Source organism: Spermophilus citellus (genome assembly GCF_964194105.1).
Source record: "Spermophilus citellus genome assembly, chromosome: 16".
Taxonomy (NCBI): Eukaryota; Metazoa; Chordata; class Mammalia; order Rodentia; family Sciuridae; genus Spermophilus; species Spermophilus citellus.
The window spans coordinates 37,814,308-37,833,893 of NC_138196.1; the positions used below are offsets into that span (position 1 = coordinate 37,814,308).

General features: G+C 37.9%; 1 protein-coding gene across 5 annotated transcripts; it reads left to right on the forward strand.

The window, feature by feature from the left end:
* Positions 1-580: 580 nt before the first annotated feature.
* On the forward strand, positions 581-18,861 carry AP3M2 (adaptor related protein complex 3 subunit mu 2). 5 transcript variants are annotated; one of them, XR_014019178.1, is made up of 10 exons: positions 581-673; positions 2,473-2,818; positions 7,086-7,257; positions 9,811-9,948; positions 12,826-12,911; positions 13,205-13,338; positions 14,852-15,059; positions 15,361-15,505; positions 16,563-16,749; positions 18,324-18,861. XR_014019178.1 is itself a non-coding variant. In XM_081269721.1 (10 exons), the coding sequence occupies exons 3-10, from the start codon at positions 2,546-2,548 to the stop codon at positions 16,661-16,663; spliced, it is 1,257 nt and encodes a 418-aa protein (XP_081125847.1). In that variant the 5' UTR covers positions 645-673; positions 1,061-1,258; positions 2,473-2,545; the 3' UTR covers positions 16,664-18,861. The 5 variants fall into 5 exon arrangements, 4 of the variants coding, with proteins under 4 accessions (XP_081125845.1, XP_081125847.1, XP_081125848.1 ...); XM_081269721.1 differs by adding an exon at positions 1,061-1,258 and having other exon boundaries at positions 645-673; positions 16,563-18,861; XM_081269719.1 differs by having other exon boundaries at positions 16,563-18,861.
* The last annotated feature ends 725 nt before the right edge of the window (positions 18,862-19,586 follow it).

Genomic DNA, 19,586 nt, shown 5'->3' on the forward strand with positions numbered 1-19,586 from the left:
CAAAAGTCATACAAAGTCAAGCAAGTGGTGGCCTTGCTGGACTTGGAAGGGGCTTCTGGAATTCTTTTCCAGAACTCTGGATAATAAGCTGTACAACCAATCACGTTTATTTTACCCAAGACATAGCACATAAATGAAAAGGTTTGACTCTTTTTAAATGCACTTAATAGCGAAGGGTAGTTATTGCTATTCATGACTTCTTATCCATGGTGTACTATTAGATAAATTGTGCCCTGGAAATCACCTCCTCCCCTGCCCAACACATACTTTTTAAGCATCCCTTTCAAGGCACATCCGCAATTATGCAGATTGCAGCAGCGGCCTCTTGGGCCCTTTGTGACTGGACGACTGCAGACCAAACGGCCCTCAGACTGTCCTTGCCTTCCAATCTGGGCTCAGAACCACTGAGCTGCACCAATCAGAGATTACCCGGCCCTCAACGAGGGCCAATTAGGGGTTCGAGCCCGAGAACTGGGAAGGCCGCGGACAGCGATCAATCAGAGAAGAGCGGTGCACTGGCGCCCAATCAGCGGCCTTCAGGCCTCAGTAGCGGGCGGTGCCGGCGCGAGCCCCGGGGGCCGACCAATCAGCGTGCGAGCGGCGGCCAGTGCGCGCGTGGGGGTGGAGCTTGTTGGCACAGCCGAGTGGTCGGCGCTGCGAAGAGCGAGGCTGGGTGAGAGTCGGCGGCCTCAGGCACCGGCGGGGAGGGGGCTGGGGCGCGCGAGGGTCAGAGAGGGGGTGCGCGGGGGGCGGGCAGAGGCGCGGGGTGGCGCCGGACGGACTGACCCTTAGAGCTTCGGCAAGCAGTGGGGTGAGGTGAGAGACAAGAGTAGCGGGCTCCGGGAGGTGGTCCGCTCTGGCCGGTTGGTGGAGGGAGGAGGGGACCCTGTTACCATGGCAATACATGGGTGCAAAGTGGAAGGCCCCGGCTCCTGAACCCTGTTTACCCCCGGAATGTGCGTTTACCTTAAATCTACCCCGTGCCTTCCTCACCGTGGCTCGCGGGGTCCTAGGCTGGGACCATCGCAGAAATAACCCACTTTGGCCTCCTTCTCCGCAGCCTCGCCATTCTCCACCCTCTGTCCCTGCCTCCCTCCCTCCTGCAGTCGAGTCCGCTGGCAGAGGGATTAAGCTTGCCCTGGCGTACTCGGTACAGCAGGCCTTTGCGGTGCGATCACCTGGGCTAATAGCCATAGTTGGGGTCCCTCGCGGCTGCCTCTTTCTGGCGACTGGAGCCGTGGAGATTCCGCCGTCAGAGGTACCTGTTCCCCAGAGAGATAATTTTTAAAGGCACCCAACGAAGAGCCTGTGTATAAGAAGTGCTCAGAGAATGGGTCTCATTGAATGAATAAAGACCACAATGGCAGCTTTCCATTCTGGATTAGCTCCCAGCACAACTCTAATAGAAATATGAGCAAATTAAAATGTAATTTTTACATTTTTCTAGTAATTATATTAAAGTAATAAAACAGGTTAAATTAATTTAAATATATTTTCTATTACCTAATATATACAAAACAGTATAGCATATAATCAGTAAATTAATGGTAACATTTGAAATCTTTTTTTTTTTTTTTTTGTACAAATTCTTCCAAATCTGTTTTAGATCTTTCAGCATGTCTCAGTTCTTTTCTTTTTTCTTTTGGAACCAGGGATTGAACTCAAGGGCACTTAACCACTGAGCCACATCCCCAGCTCTTTTTTGTATTTTATTTAGCGAGAGGGCCTCCCTAATTTGCTGAGGCTGGCTTTAAACCGTGATCCATCTGCCTTGGCCTCCCAAGCAACTGGGATTACAGCATATCTCAGTTCTAACCAGCCATATTTCAAGTGCTCATTGGCCCTACCATATTTATTTTGGAAGGTCCTGGGGATCGAACTCAGGGTCTCACATACTGAGCTACACCCTCACTCAGTTCCTGGTGGCTACCAGATTAAACTGAGCAACGTGTATGTGCACATTGTGACCAAAACCTGACATCAAAGTCACTAATGTTCTTTGAAACCTTCCATTTCTCCTGTATGCAAAGTGGTACTGTGCAATAAGGCAACAACAACAACAAAAAACCCCAAAACTCCTTTAAAGAGCTTAGTTGAAGAGAAAATAGATACCCAAAGATTAAGTAGTATTTTAAGTGGGTATATTTCAGGCAATAGTAAAGATAACTGTAAATAGTAAAGATAATAGTAAGGGCTAGGACTGTAGCTTAATGATAGAGCATGTGCTTAGCATTTGAGAGGCTCTAGGTTCAGTCCTCAGCACCAGAGAAAGAGTAAGTGGGAGAGATAACTAGGAGTATATGATTGACAAAAGAGATGGCTGATAATTATTCTTAGGAATTCAAGAGAAGGATACTTCAGCTCATGCAGTAAAGGAAGACTTGAGCCTGATCTTGAAAAAATTGGTAAGTCTTAGACTGCTGGAAAAGATGGGGAGAGAATGGTACTGAATATAGCTTCTTTTGTTTTTAGGTTTGAAAGTTTGCAGAATCCTGAGGCTTTCCCATTGAAAAAGACTTTTCCTCTTCATTGACAATTTCCCACCATGATTCATAGTCTTTTCTTGATCAACTCCTCTGGAGATATTTTCCTGGAGAAACATTGGAAAAGTGTGGTCAGTCGTTCTGTTTGCGATTACTTTTTTGAGGCACAGGAGAGAGCAACTGAGGCAGAAAATGTGCCTCCAGTTATCCCTACCCCTCACCATTATCTCTTAAGTGTTTACCGCCACAAGATCTTTTTTGTGGCCGTGATTCAGACTGAGGTCCCACCTCTGTTTGTCATTGAGTTCCTTCACCGAGTAGTGGACACATTTCAGGTTAGTGAATATGAGAGGATTCATATATGTAAGTTATAAAGTGTCTTTACAGCCCTGTTTCCATTGTATTCAGCTTCAGTTAAAAGAAGTCTGAGAAATCAAAACTCTGCTATTGCTCACTTTTATCTAATTAAGATTCTTTTTTTCTAATTATTGCATTGGCTGCATTTAAAATGACAAATTGAATACTTTTGAACTTGTGTGTGGTGTGTTTAGTTCCCATCCTACATTTTGTTTACAAAGTAGAGTTTAGATTTTTTTTTTTTAATATAGTGGACTTGATGCTAACCATTGTTATAGTGTTGCTTTGAGTTGCTTCAGAAAGTGATAAATGTGTTAATTTTTATAAAAGAAAATACAGAAAAAGCCAAGTAATGCTTATCTTAATTGTCCCTGGCAGAGGTAATTTGTGAACCCATGCTTCATTTTTGGTTTGAGGTGGTTATTTGTAGCATATGACTGCTGAGTGATAAACTCTTGTTACAAACATAAGGTTGGGAAATCTTCTGTATCTGTAAGAATTTGTAACCCATTTTACAAGATACAGTTATCATTTTGATTTGAAGATCTTGGGGGTCCTGGAATGCAGGGTAAGGGAGGTAAGTTTACCAGGGTATGAGAGCATAATTTATAGCGTGTGATTTTAGAGTATCCAGGCTTTAGATTTATACAGTGGAATCCTCTTCCTAACAAAATCACTGAACTTCTAACTGTTGTAGTTATTTGTATAATTCAGATGATAAATTAGAAGCAAAGGTCCTTTGGTTTAACTTCTGTGTCATGTGAGGTCTGGAATTAGTCTCATGAATATGGGAATTGTGGAGTTGGAGAAGAGAATGAGAATCCAGACATTATGATAAAAATTAAAAAGCAAATCAAAAAGTCCATTCATTTGCACTCATATCTATATTCTATGTCTAGAACTGTTCTTATTCCCAAGAAAATTAAAATATATTTTATAAGATTTTTTTCTCCAAATACTCTCTGATAGTACTATTTTTATAAATATTTATGGACACAGTATCTTTATGTGGCGCTGAGGATTGAACCCAGTGTCTCACATGTGGGGACAAGTGCTCTGCCACTGAGCCACAATCCCAGCCCTCTGATAGTACTGTTAATCTGGGATTCCAAATATTCAGCATACTAGCTCCTTTGCACAGTGAAAACCTAAGAATTAATAGGTTTGGGGATGTAACTCAGTAATAGAGCAACTGTGTAGTTTGTGTGAGATTCTGGATTCAGCTCCCAGCACTGCAAAACAAAAACAACAAACCCCTAAGAATTATAAGCCCCAGTATGTGAAAGGACTAGAATTCCAGTAGTTATGATCTTAAACCTTTCTAACTGCGCCTTGCTATGATTTCCACATATGATACTTCACTCTTTCTAAGATTAACAGTCCAATTAGTGAAACTCAACAGTTGTTGCTGTTGCCATATACAATTATTATGTAACTCATTGCAAGACAGGTAGTGGGAAAGTTGTGTAATCTCTTTGAAATCACAGAGGAATTTGAGAAAGCAGGGTAAAATTGCTGATTTAGAAGTCTAGAACTTCAGATCTTGTAATTTTTTTGAGGGGGCCTGTTTACTGGAGATTGAACTCAGGAGCTCTCAACCTCTGAGCCACATCCCAGCCCTATTTTGTATTTTATTTAGAAATAGGGTCTCACTGAGCTGCTTAGCCTCTTGCCATTGCTGAGACTGGCTTTGAACTCAAGATCTTCCAGTCTAAGCCTGAGCTGCTAGGATTATAGGCATGCACCACTGTGCCTGGTGAGTTTGTCATTTTTTTAAGCAGTTGTTAAAAGTAAATACATATCCTGATTTCAGTGTTTTTTTTTTTTTTGTTTGTTTTTTTTTTGTTTTGTTTTGTTACCAGGGATTTAACCCAGGAACATTTAATTACTGAGCTACATCCCTGGCCCTTTTTATTTTTTGAGACAGGGTCTTGCTAAGTTGCTTTGGTCCTTGCTATGGTGCCAAGGCTGACTTTGTAGTTGTAATATTCCTGCCTCAGCCTCTGGAATAGCTGGGATTCCAGGTGTGCACAATCATACCCAGCTCAATGCCTTTTGTGTGTGTGTGTGTGTGTGTGTGTGTTTATCCTTTCTTGACACCATAACTTTTCTAGTACTAAAATATGATGATAGAGTTCCAGCTGTACTGCACTTTTGCTATGGTACTTTGTCAAGTCTCCTTTCCAAGTGTTTATATCACATTATTTGGTTTATAAAATCAAGTGAAGTCGTTTTTTAAAATTTAATTTAATTTTTAAAAATATAATCACTTTGGGAAGGAAATTTGTGACAGTTTTCCCCCTTAAATCTTGGGATCTGACAATGGAGATTATCTATTGTAATTTAGCCTTCATCTAGTGTAATGCATTCAATATTGGATGTCAAAGATATGGCAAGATGGTGAAACAATCTGGAAATCATACCATAGCATGAACAGTAGAGTGATCTTAGAAGTTTGGTTCTGTGAAAATGAGTGAAAGTTTGTTGTTGTCTTAAGATAATGGCAGTGCTATTATGTAAGCTTGCTGTGTAAGGCAGCTAGGACAAGGCAGATTTGAATTTAGCAAAAGAAAGAATTCTTAATAACCAGAGCTGTCCAAGAGTAGAACTGTGCAAAGGAGCTAGTATGTTCCTTAGAAGGGGTAAATTTCCCTTTGGTGGATGAATTCAAGAAGGATTGCATGCCTGTCTCAGAGGCCCTGTAAAGGATGAGCCGACAATTTTAGAAGGATACACTAAATGACTATAGACATTTATTCCATTTAACATAGAACTTTAAATGTATAAAGTACTTTCATGGACCTTATCATTTAATCATTTATTCTTAGTACTTTCAATATTCTTGAATATTCAAATGGTATTATCCTGATTATTACCACAACAGAAATCAAGACCTAACTTAGTTAACATGTTTATGGTTTGGATACGAGGTATCCCTCCAAAGTTCCTTTTTTAATGTAGAGATATTCAGAGGTGAAATGATTGAATTATGAGAGCTGTAATCTAATAAATCTATCCTAGTTTGAATGGATTGGTGGTAACATCAGGCAGGCAGGTTGTGCCTGGAAGAAATGGGTCAATGTCCTGGATGGGTTCATTCCCTGGAAGGGTTCGTCTTCCCTTCAAGATCCTTCCCCTTTCTCTGTGCTTCCTGGCTGCTGTGAGCTAAGCAGTACTCATCTGCTACGCCCTTCCACCATGATGTTCTCCCTCACCTTGGGCCCAAATCAGTGGGGTTGGCTTTCTGTGCACTGGGACCTCTGAAACTGTGAGCCAAAATAAACTTTTCTTCCTCTAAGTTGTTCTTATCAGGTATTTTTTTTTTCACAGTATTGGAAAGCTAACGAACACAGAGAACAGTTTGATCTAATAAGTGACAAGATTATAATCCAGGTCTTCCAGTGATTTTTCTAGACCCCAGACGATACAATATTTAACTTTGTTGTTGTCATTGAGACAGGGTTTTTCAGTGTTTCCTGACTTGCCTCAAACTCCTGGGCTTAAGCAGTTGTTTTGCCTCAGCCTCCCAGGTAACTGGGGACTAGGGGCACATGCCACCCTTGCCCAACTAGTTTAGCCTTTTTTTTTTTTCCATATCCCTGATTGTTTACAAAGTATATTCACACCCATTCATGTCTTCATACATGTACTTTGGATAATAATGTCCATCACATTCCACCATCATGTTTAGTCTTTTTAATAAAAGGAAAAAGAATTCTTAGAATTCTAACATTAGGGCTGCCTAAGAGATTTTCTACTGTGCTAGCTCATCCACTTCATTCTAATTTTTTTGTTGTTGTTTCTCAATTCTTATTCAATGCACAAATGTAAAGAAATAGCACAGTTAAGGTTAAAAAGATTTTCATGTATAATTCTGTTATAGTATAATTTTGCATAATTCAAATTCTTATTCCTAAGCACATAAAATAATCTGGATTCAATTTTGTATTCTGCATATTTTATTAAGTGGAAGAAACTAACCCAAAGAGTTAAATTGACTTCATCTAGTTTATAGAAGTAGCTACTAATGATAATAGTACCATATGCTAGTATTACCTCTGTCCAACCTGGCTGCCTAAGAGAACTGTGGCTGTGTCCCATTCCAGCATTGTAGAAGAGTACCACAGAAACACTGTGTAAAACACATGTGGATAAACCAAATTCTTACTCTTTGAAAACCTTCTTTTATTTATTTACTTTTTTACAGTCTCTGGACAATAAATGTGCATGTTATATCTTCATCAGGATTATTTTGGAGTCTGTTCAGAGCCAGTGATCAAAGACAATGTGGTTGTGGTTTATGAGGTTTTGGAAGAGATGCTTGATAATGGGTTTCCCTTGGCTACTGAGTCGAACATTCTCAAAGAACTGATAAAGCCTCCCACTATCCTTCGGACAGTTGTCAACACCATAACAGGTATGGGAGTTCTGACAAAAAGTTGCTATCATCCTGAGTGTAGCTTAGTTTGGTGTGTGAATTATTTTTGAATGTTTGGGAATCTTGAGTGTTCAGATACTTTAATGTTGCTCTTTATGGTCTTTGAATCTAACCTGAAATAATATTTTTTTTTATATAGAAAATACCCTGATTTCAATGACAAAATAAAGTATTTTATGGGCTGGGGATATAGCTCAGTGGTAAGCACTTGCCTGGCATGTGCAAGGCTCTTGGTTCCATCCCTAGCCTCTCAAAAAAAAGGTCTAAAGAAAAACATGATGGTTATAGAAACTTCAGAAATATAGAAAAGCACAAGGAGGTACATGAAAATTCCTCTTAATCCCACCACCACACTTAACATACTGGGGTATATATTTCTAAATAGGTAAATGGTAAATGAAACTTTTTAAAGCAAAAACTCTTGTATATTTTTTTAAGCTTCACTTTTATCAACATTTTATGAACACACCTTGTTTCTATATCATTATTAATGATTTTGTATTTTTTCATAGTAAATAGATGTAAGTTATTTACTGAATCCCTGTTTATGATATTTCTGACATTTCTTCTTTTAAATAATGAGGGGTTAATATTCTTAAATCTTTGTGTACATCAGGGATGATTTATTTTCAATACTAGAAATGGAAGCGCTAGGTAAAGGGGTGTGTATATTTTAGGGACTTTTGTGCGGTGCCAAGTTTTCCTCTAGAAAATTAAACATGAATTTGTGTTTTCAGTAGCAATTTCTGTGGAAGCTAGTCAACCCTAGTATTATTTTTTTCCGAGACTTTGGCAATTTGATAGATGGTTTGTTGGCATCTTGTTAGTTATGAACTCAGTTTTTGTTTATTTTTTTGTTGCTAGTGAGATTAAAACCTGCTCAAGTTTCTTGATTGCTTTTCCTCTATTGAGAATTGCCTTTTCATGTTCTTTGCCCAATTTTTTGTTGTTGAAATGTTTTTCTTTTCTCATACTGATTTAAAAGAATTTCTTTTATTTAGGGATATATTTCTAATATACAGGGTATTTGTAGGAGCTCTTTATATATTTTGAATACTGCATTGCAGATATTTTCTCACAATCTGTCGCTTGTCATTTAACATAGTTCATGGTGTTTGTTTAGACACATATTGAATGTTGATTTGCTGGGTGTAGTGACATGTGCCTGTAATCCCAGTGACTCAGGAGGTTGAGGCAGGAGGATCCCAAGTTTGAGACCAACCTCAGCAACCCAGCAAGGCCCTAGGCAACTTAGAGAGACCCTGTCTTAAAAAGTAAAAAGGGATGGGGATGTAGCTCAGTAATAGGGCACCCCTGGGTTCAGCTCCATCATAACTAACTAAATAAAAAAAATAAAATGTTTTGATTTAGTCAGATTAATCATTGTGCTTCATTAATGTTCTGTATTTTGGGACTTGTTTAATGAATAAACAAGGATTTCATGGAATTTGAAAACTAGTGTAAAAATGCATTTTAAAAAGTGTAAATATAAAAAATAGCTATGGCATTTTGAAAAAGAATTATAAGAATTTGGCCTGTTGAATATGTCAAGCCACCTTGGTCATGCAGACCAAAATTCTTCGAGTAGTAATACTAGAAGATCCAAGACAGTTTTGAAAATAATTTTTTAAAAAATAAAAGAAAGTTTGCCTCACCAAGTATGGGATATAGTATGAAGTTTTAACAACTTTAATAATATGGTAATAAGTATGGCGTTTTTTCAATATTCTGAGTTCATTTTAAGCCTTAAAAGCTTTGTTAGTGCTTGAATCATTTATGGATATTATGAAGTTATTTAAGCCTGTATCTCACTTCAATCTGAAGAAAAGAATAAAAGCTGAAATGTTTAATAAACATGCTGAATATATAGTGTATATAGTGTTTCTTTCTTTAGAGTGAAACTATCCAGGAAATGAAGTAGGAAACAATTTAAATTATTTATAACATTTGTTATTTCAGTAAAAAATCTTTGAATTAGAAAACTTTTTGATGCAAAAATGTAGAATTCATCTAGAGCTCTTAATGACAGGAAGGGATCTAATTTGTGTTTTTTTTTTTAAGTTTTAACATTAGTATGAAACAGCCCATGTTGATGTGTACATTTTAATACTACCACTAATGTACCTAAGAACCTACCTTATGCTACAATACTTTTTTTACCCATGAAAATTTTATGTCAATATGTAGATTACCAACACGTTCTGAAACCCAATACATTATTTAGGCTGCAAGCTATTGTGGAATTTGAGACACTAAGTTCAAGTTACTTTCAAATCCAAAATATGATATCTATCTCTCAGGTAACTTTTTTAAAAAACCTTTATTCTGATCAAGGAGACAGACCAGATGGAGACAATGAGTTTTAAAAATAGACCGGTTTGCCCTATATAGAAGTTTGGAAACACTCATCTTCTGTTTGATAATGCATGAATAGTGGGAGCATAGAAACTTCTGGGGAAATGTACACTGTTAGAATCAAATTGACATTAAAGTACCTGTTTGATTCTAAAAGTATCAATATTAATTATCTAGGAAGTACCAATGTGGGTGACCAACTTCCAACTGGGCAGCTGTCAGTGGTGCCTTGGCGACGGACTGGGGTAAAATATACCAACAATGAAGCCTATTTTGATGTGATTGAAGAGATTGATGCCATTATTGACAAATCAGGTAGGTGCTCTTAAGATGTTTTGAACCATCTGAGATTTGAAATTAGGAGGCCCCTTTTATATAATACGTGTTAGTATCAGAACCATTCATTTTAATTTTGTACCCACTCTGTCAGGCACTGTGCTGGTTAAGGGATGGACTTTTTTCTTTTCAATATCTTTTTTAGTTGTTGATGGATCTTTATTTTATTCATTTATTCATATGTGGTGGTGAGAATTGAACCCAGTGCCTCACACATGCTAGACAAGTTCTCTACCACTGAGCCACAGTGGATTTATTTTTATGTGGATCAGTTGTTTCGTAGGTGTTATCCTCTTCAATAATAATAGAAAAAGAAGTAACAAACTAATATTTTATTGATTAGATTTCCTTTATAAAAGTATTTAATTCCCATTTGTGATGGTGGAACTAAAATTGTAATTACTGATTCAGGAAGCCTTCCTGTCTACCTATTCTAAATTAGATAAATATAACTAAAAGTTCTAAAGCTTAGAGGTCTACAGAAAGTTCTCTTCACATTAGTGAACTTATCCATTCAACACATGTTTATTGAAAACTTGTATTATAGCACAGTGCTGTATAGTGGGTGTTTGGTGGTCATTTCTGAAGACATAGTCTGTGTCTGGAAGGCTTAATTAAAGTCTAGTGAGAGAAAGTAAAAAAGGTGGAGTATTAATGGGACCATACCCATCCAGAAAAGTATGTAGAGAAGATAGTTTTTGCTTCATTTTGGAGCAACCACTCCAACAGTGTCTCCCAAAATATTATTGGAAAATAAAGTAGTTCAGTATGACTGGATTGAGAAGCATAAAAAAGAACTGATGAGGCCTTAAAACTAAGGCAATGTGGCATACACACACACACACACACACACACACACACACACTGGAATATTACTCAGGAATAAAAGAGAATAAAATCATAGCATTTGCATGTAAATGGATGGAGTTAGAGAAGATAATGCTAAGTGAAGTTAACCAATCCAAAAAACCAAATGCCAAATGTTTTCTCTGACATAAGGAGACTGATTCACAGTGGGGTAGGGAGGGGGAGCACGGGAGGGATAGGCGAACTCTAGATAGAGCAGAGGGGTTGGAGGGGAATGGAGGGGGCATGGGGTTAGAAATGATGGTGGAATGAGATGGTCATTATTATCCAAAGTACATGTATGAAGATATAAATTGCTGTGAATATACTTTGTAGACAGAGATATGAAAAAATGTGCTCTGTATGTATAATAAGAATTGTAATACATTCCGCTATCCTATATAAACAAAAAAATTAATTAAAAAAACTAAGGCCAAAGCATCTTTTCGTATTAGTTTAAATGGGAGATAACCCAATATTCAGCAATAGAAAGGATAAATAAACTTTAATATGGCCATACAGTAGAACACTGTATGGTAGAGAAAAAGAATGAACCACTGATACACCCAGCAATATAAGTAAATCCTAACAATATTGAACAGAAAAGTCAGGTGCATAAGATTGTATAAATAATGTGGTTACATTTATGTGAAATTTGAAAATAAGCACAATCTAAGGTAATAGAAGTCAGAATTTGGGGATGTCTTTAACTGGAATGGATAAGAGGGAGCATACCAGGTTGCTGAAAAGGCTCTATCTACATTTTGATGTGCATGGTACTTGCAGAGATGTAACGATATTTACTGAACTGTATGGTTTTTGTATTTTACTATAGAATATCAGTGAAAACTTAAAAAAAAATGATGGCCAGATCATGAAGAACCTTGTATACCATTTTAAGGAAGATAGTTGAGAGCATTTGGAGAGTTTTAAATTGGGGAATAATTTCATCAGGCTTGTTGTGGAATAACAAGTGGGGTTGAAGTGGGGTAAGACTGTAAGCATTGAAAGCAGGAAGTCGTTGCTGAAGTTCACACACAAAATATCACTGTCTATAGTGGTAGTCAGGATGGAGAGGAATGAATAAATTTGAGAGCTGTTAAGTCTTAGAAAAAAGAAGAATTGGTAATTGACTGGATATGGGGACTAAGGAGGTAGAAATAGTCAAAGATGCGTCTGTGTTTCTAACTTATGCAGTAGGATAGGTGGTATCATCATAGCAATGTGGAAAACAAGAGGAGTGGTCCAGGGAGCAAGATGATAAATTTCTCTTTCACATGTAGAGTTTGAAGCACCACAGTGACACTCCAGTGGAATGTCCATTAGAAGTGAGGCTGAACTTAAAAACAGTAGGAAATAGTTGGTTGTAAATGAAAATGGAAATCTTGGGAAGTAGGTAACACTACTAAGGAGAGAGTATATAGTAAAAGAAGTTCAGAACTGTGGAAAAGCTTAGATATTTAAGGGCATGTAAAGAAATCTGCAGAAGACACTGAAGAAGAAGAGCTGGGAATACAAGGAGAAAACTAGGAGAGGTTAGGACAGAAAAGCATTTTGAAAAGGAAGAAGTGATCAACAATAGCAAATGCTGCAGAGATCCTGTAGGACAGAGACCATGGGTGTCTTATTTAGCAGCAAAGCTCATTGGTGACCTTTGGGAGAGCAGTTTCTAATAGGAAATTTTCTGAACCATTGGTTAAGATAATGATGCTCTGTGTGATTGTGATACTAGATTGAAAACTCCTTTAGGCTAATAACTATCTCATTAATCTTTTCATCCCCATCATAGTGTCTCAGCCTTGATATCTAGTTGATACATGTTTGGAAGGATGGGTGAATGGGTTGGATAAATGAATTGGACAGCTGGACAGAAGGAAAGAAGAAGGGAAGAAAGGAGGCAGGGAAGGCAAAGAAGAAGAGAGAGGAGCAAGAGGGAGGAGTAAGTTAGCTGGGAAAGACAGAGAGGTGTTCAGTAAATCTTTACACTCTATTTGTCTTTTCCTGTCTCAGGTTCCACAGTTACTGCTGAGATCCAGGGCGTGGTTGATGCCTGTGTAAAACTCACTGGAATGCCAGACCTTACACTTTCCTTTATGGTAAATCCTGGACTAGAGTTCCTGTTCTTGGGGTGGGAAATTAAAAGTTTCTATAAAACCAGAGTGGTAAGAACAGAATAGAACTAGAAATGATTAGGGCAGCCACAAAGCTTATATCAGCCTTGAATTTTCTATAAGTAATTAGAGAGTTTGTGTGTGTGTGTGTGTGTGTGTGTGTGTGTGTGTGTGTGTGTGTCTGTCTGTCTTTTAGTAAAAATAGCAACTGAATTACTTTCCTGAAAGAAAAGTGGGTGTTTAATTCCTACTTGCTTTTCCTTGCCTGGTAACTATAGAACCCCCGGCTGTTGGATGACGTCAGCTTCCATCCTTGTGTTCGTTTCAAGCGCTGGGAGTCAGAGCGTATTCTATCCTTCATCCCACCTGATGGAAACTTCCGTCTGCTCTCTTATCATGTCAGTGCACAGAAGTAAGCGGCTCCTCCCACTGAGAGTGGAATCTGTGTCTGTCTGTGTATGTGGAGATAGTATCTGTAGTGATTAAGAACTTGGGCTCTAAAGTTACCTGGGATCAAGTTCCAGCTCCTATAGTTACTAAGTGTGCCTTCTCAGGTTAGTTGTTTCCCTGCTGTGTGTTTTCTTATCTGAAAATAATAAAAGTACCTTTTTATCAGGATTGAGTGAGTCTAAATAGTGCTTAATTTGGAGGACGTGCTCATCAAATTTATCACTATCATTTTTGTTATGTGTCTAAACAAGAACATTTTTTTCTCAAATTAAAATCTGAGCAAGCCTATATTCAACCCACTTGACCCCCCAAAAGATTAAATTGTGCTATGAAAAAGCATAAAATTTAATGATTTTTTTGATCTTGAATGTTCACTTCAGTTTGAAGCATACAGGCTTTTGGATACATGCAGTATTGCATGGGCAGAAGGTGTGCAGACCCAAGAGCCAAGAGACCTCAGAGCCACCAACACCTTTAGGTGTGATTTGAAGTCAGTTGTTTAGGGAAACATCTGAATGCTTAAGGTCAAAGGCTTTGGAATCTGACTTCCTGGATTTAACCAGCACCTTTAGTGCTTATAGTATATGACCTTCACAAGTTACTTAATTTCAGTTAAGTTCAAGGACACCAGTATTCATCTCTAAAATCAGTAACTACTTCACACTTATGAAGTAGCACATAGTGGCAGTAATATTTCATTGTTATTAGAGGATGAAATAAGGTAAGGATTAAATGAATGGTAAGCATTGAGAATAGTGACTGGTACACAGGAAGTACTCAGTGACAGGAACCATTATTACTATAGGATTATTCTGTGACTTCTCTGGGTCAACTTCCTGTCCTGTCAAATCATTATAGCCTACGTAGATCTACCTTTGAGTGTTTTTTTGAGGATCAGATGAGGTAAAATAAAAAACCCTTAAGAAATTATGAGGGGCTGGGGATGTGGCTCAAGCGGTAGCGCGCTCGCCTGGCATGTGTGCGGCCCGGGTTCGATTCTCAGCACCACATACAAACAAAGATGTTGTGTCCGCCGATAACTAAAAAATAAATATTAAAAAATTCTCTCTCTTTCTCTCTCTCCCTCTCTCACTCTCTCTTTAAAAAAAAAAAAGAAATTATGAAAGGCCTCTCTCTCCAGTACAAATAATAGTCACAGGTCACAAATTAAAACAGAAATATAGGGACTTCATTATTGTTCAATATTTTTCTCATGGTAGGCTTAATGTGCACTTTGACTTTATTTATGTTATTCAGGAATTCATCAGAAGACAGTTTACTAGACAACACCTTAGCTTTTCAAAAAGAAAAAAATAATGATTGTTTTTTTTCTGTATTTTTAAAAATAAGGAGTAAGAGTATAAGTGAGGGAGGAAAAAGCTGCCAAAGGGGCAAAAAAACCCATAATGTAAAATGAAAAATAATGCCATTTTCCAGTACATGAATAATATGAGCTCTTTATTTCTCTTTTCCAGTCTCGTTGCAATTCCAGTGTATGTCAAACATAATATCAGTTTCCGGGACAGTAGTTCACTTGGACGCTTTGAAATAACAGTGGGACCCAAGCAGACTATGGGGAAGACTATAGAAGGAGTGATTGTCATCAGTCAGATGCCCAAAGGAGTGCTGAATATGAGCCTCACTCCATCCCAAGGGACACACACATTTGACCCAGTGACAAAGGTAGGGGAAAATAGGGCATTTTGAATTGTTGATGTTAAGTAGAAGTAAACTTCAAGAGCTCTCCATGCAGACGTTATGCCTTGTTTGGAAGGTGAGATTTACCAAAGGGATCTTGTTTTCTTTTTTGAGTTTACTTCTGGTGACAAATAGGATTCTCTATTGAAAAAACACTCCAGAGGCAACTTGTGATATTGTGAACCGATGCCCTGAGGTTAGAGTCTAACCATCTCAAATGTGGGGTTCTACTATACTTAATTACTTTATGGTAAAGATCATTTCTCTTTTTAAATTTTCTTTGAAGATGTTGTCTTGGGATGTAGGAAAAATAAATCCTCAAAAGCTACCAAGTTTGAAGGGGACCATGAGTCTTCAGGCTGGAGCTTCCAAACCAGATGAAAACCCCACAATCAACCTGCAGTTTAAAATCCAGCAGCTGGCCATTTCTGGTAAGTGACCCAAAGCTCAGGAAGCTTTGAAACAAACATAAGTTGCTTTCTTCTAAAAAGTACAGACAGCAAAAAGCCTTCCCAAGTCTCCCTATTTATATAAGATCTGGTTTTCTTACCTGGTTTATAGTCTTTAGGTACATCTTTTCCAGTACATTTCTGGAGGAAGTTTACAATCCTTACTTTGAAGTTGGCCTAAATGACCTTAATAAAAGTGTTTAAGTCACAAATGATAAGAAATAATAATTTGAGGTTCTCAAAGATTTTCAGTATATGAATACTTCTGCATTCTTAGCTGGTAATGGAAAAGAATAATTTCCTCTCCTTTCTCCCAATTTTGAAAGACTCATATTTGCTTTTAGTGTCACTTTGGAACCATTGGACCTATCCAGGCCAGTCCAGTCTGTACCTACCACAGGAAGATAGTAATAAGTAGTTATCATCTATTGGGTATTTATTATGTGCTAGTTGCTCTTGTAAGCTCTTTTTATATATGACCTTAGAACAACCCTATGAGAAGGAAAGAAAATGACTTTAGGTTATATGTATATTCCTGTTTTTCTTTACTAAACGACCTTATTTAATTTAAATGGTTAGAATTCAGTTAAGCTATAAGCTATTTCACCTTAAAACACTTAATAAATTACAAGCTGTATATAATATATTTTTATTACAAAGCAGTCACTGATGAGTTCATTATTTTTAATTATTAATTCATTAGTTATCATTTGTTCATTTGTTAAGTCCAATAACTTGAACAAAAAGTACAGTGATCTTTTTTGCTCTAGCTGTCATTGCAGTCTGCAACTTTCTGTCTTTCCGACACGAGGAGGTCTTCTTATAGAATAATTTTTTTGATGAAGCATTTTTTTTTTTTACTGTCAGAGTATGTACTGCGTGTGAAGAGTCCATCAGCTTCACAGAAGTGATTCATTGTCACAGCAGTCTCCATCCTGCTGATCTCTTTGAACTGAAATTCATGCAAACAATTGTGCTACCTGCATCTTTTGAATACTCATATCTTATTTTCTCTCCTCCTTCCCTTCCTCCTTTCTAGGACTCAAAGTGAATCGTCTGGATATGTATGGAGAAAAGTACAAACCCTTTAAAGGCATAAAATACATGACAAAAGCTGGAAAGTTCCAAGTTCGAACCTGAAGGGAAAGTTTTGTACCTGGAACACTCATGAACACTTTTTCATTTCTTACTTGTCTAAAAGTAAAAAATATCAGCCTGTCTCTTAGGTAAGTCCCCTCCAGGGCCCATCTGCTCCCTTTTTCCTTAGCCTTCAGTGCCATGGAACTAATCAAGGGAGAAAAGAGTCACCAGGGAGAACGGCATGGAACTGAAACACAGTCAGCACCAACTCAGTTCTCAAGAAGAGATGTGTAATGGAGGGTAGCAGTACTTGACATCTTATTTAACTATTCTTAACATGATTACCACAGAAAAAGACCAGCATTTGTTGCTTGCTTGGCTTTAATAATCTAAAGCCACGGAAAGACTTTATAGATTTTTTTTTTTTTAAGTAGAAAGATTAGAAAGAAGGGAAATTAGAAGAAAAATGAATCTTAGTTGAAGAAAGCCAGTTATAGATCTCTGATCTTGCTTAACAGTGTGCAAGGCCCTGGGTTCAAGCCCCAGCACCACACACAACATGAAAAATGATCTGATCTAGGCCTGGGGATATATCTTAGTGGTAGAATGCTTGCCTAGCATGCACGAGGCCCTGGGTTTGATCCCCAACACTGCAAAAATTTTAAACAAAGAAAAAAGGTCTGATCTTTGAGAAGAAAGAGGAAATGGTACTAAAGAAGAGTTTTGAGGAGATATATTAAAGTGAAAGATTGGCAAGAAAAGTGATCAACCTTTACATTAAGGAGGGTTGTAAAGAAAAGAGTTGATTTCTTTCTGATCCCTCTGATACATAATATTGTTTATACTTCTAAAAATGAACTGGAAACTTCTTAAATTCAAGTCCACTATTGACACAGAAAACCCAGTAGAATCAGAATTTTCCTTGAAGACTGATGATATTGAGCTAGCTTTCATATTCTTTTGCTTGCCTTTAACACTTGGTCTGTGTGAAGGTGACCCAGTTTCTTCCCAAAATAATTCTACTCTTTTACAGAATTCACTGCCTTTCTGGTTACCTGATCCTTCCACAGGATTTTCTAAATAGCAGGAGTTTCAGTGCAGCCAGATGTTATGAGTCAGAGTATTGGAGTAGCAATGGCAGCTCATTTCCCATTAAGGTGGATCACAGCTATAACTGAGTGATCCCATGTCTACATTTATCTGTGCTATACTGGTACTGGATCCTGAGCCTTCCTGTATGAAACTTTTCCATAGGTAGAACTTGGTAAAAATAATGCCTAGCATTGAGGACATGATAGATCCTTGAAACTGCTTGGTAAAGTTGTCATTTCTTCAGTCTTTTGTTTTGTACTCTATAATGTATTTATTAACAATGGATAGGCAAAAATTTCCCTTAAATCTTTGAATAAAATTAATGTTGTAGGAAGCTGGACCATTTGGTCATATGTAACCAACCCAGTTTAAGAAACAACTTAAGAAGTACTTAAGGTTTTCCAAGTGGGTAATTTTTGTTCTATTTTCATGTGTCCATTACTTATTCAAATATCTAAGTAAAAGACAGGTTTTGTTTTTGTTTTTGCTATCTTCAAAGTATAGGGTAGAGAACAATAGTGTGCTCTGCATTGTGCATGGAGAAAAAGGAAACCTGCGCTCTCCAACTGTAGTTCTCTAAAGTCCTATTTCCAAATACTTGTGCAACTTTTTTTTTTCTTTTTGCTAGTTTTATCTTGCTGCTTCCAGGACTTATTTGTGCTGCAGAGTAATGTTGCTTTGTGGTTTTTCTCTGGGATAAACTGCTACATACAACCAGATGTGCTTCATACTCCATCACTCCACACTGCAGCCTGTACACACCCACCATGGTAGAGGAAACTTTTCTGCCTGTGAATCCCAGGAATGTTCAGAATCACCTCTTCTGAGGGCTCTGAAAGGTTCCTAAGTCACAGGAATCAACTAATCTTGGTCCCTGAAGATTTTGCAGCTGTTTTATGTCTTCTAGGGCAGCTCATCTTATTGCAAGGGACATGACTAAGAAGAATTAAAGTCTAGACTATGGGACCTATGGGCCTAAGCATGTGAAATAACCATCACACATGGGTGTAGCAGACCACTGGAGTACAATCAAGCATCACTGCCAGCTTCCCACAATGTGTCAGGTGGCATGAATAGTTCAGGGTGCCTTAGTTGAGCTGTTCAGTTCCATGTGTGGTTAACATGTGCAGAAGTAGTTTCTCTGTTTAAATCTTAATAAAGTTGAATTTTACCTGTCCTCTGTGGCTGAAGTGTTTTGTTACTAGGACTAATAATAATGCTATGCCATGCATTTGTCAGTAGAAGCAATAAGCAATTTATCTTTTCAGGAGGATCTTGCTAATTTTTGTTCTATTTAGCCAGATGTTATAAAACCATATTTGATTCTCTGGTCACTGCTGGGAAATAGGGGATGTTGGTGTTAATGTCACTTTTAAGTTATGACAACTAAGGTCCCTATCAATCAAACTATTTTCCCCCAGGGTATAAGAGACAAAACCATTAAAGCTACTGGTGTTTATTCTAGTGCTTTCCCTATCTCTTTCTTTCTTTTTCTTTTTTCTTTTTGGTACCGGGGATTTAACTTGGGGGCACTCAACCACTGGACCACATCCCTAGTCTTTTTTTATATTTTATTAGAGACAGGTCTCACTGAGTTGCTTAGCACCTTACCATTGCTGGGACTGCCTTTGAACTCACAATCCTCCTGTCTCAGCCTCCTAAGCCGCTGGGATTACAGGCAGTGTGCTACTATGCCCAGCTCTTTCCCTAATTCCTCCCCCCCTCTCCCTGCTTCTCAGGTTGATTAATTTAGGCACAGAGCAGGACTGCAAGGTACTAGACATCCTTATTGTAGTCAAGGTTTTATGGAAGGTTAAGACCTTGGGAGTTTGGAAAATGTGGATGCTGATATTCCCTATCTGTACTGATATTTTTCTGAAAACTTCTGTTT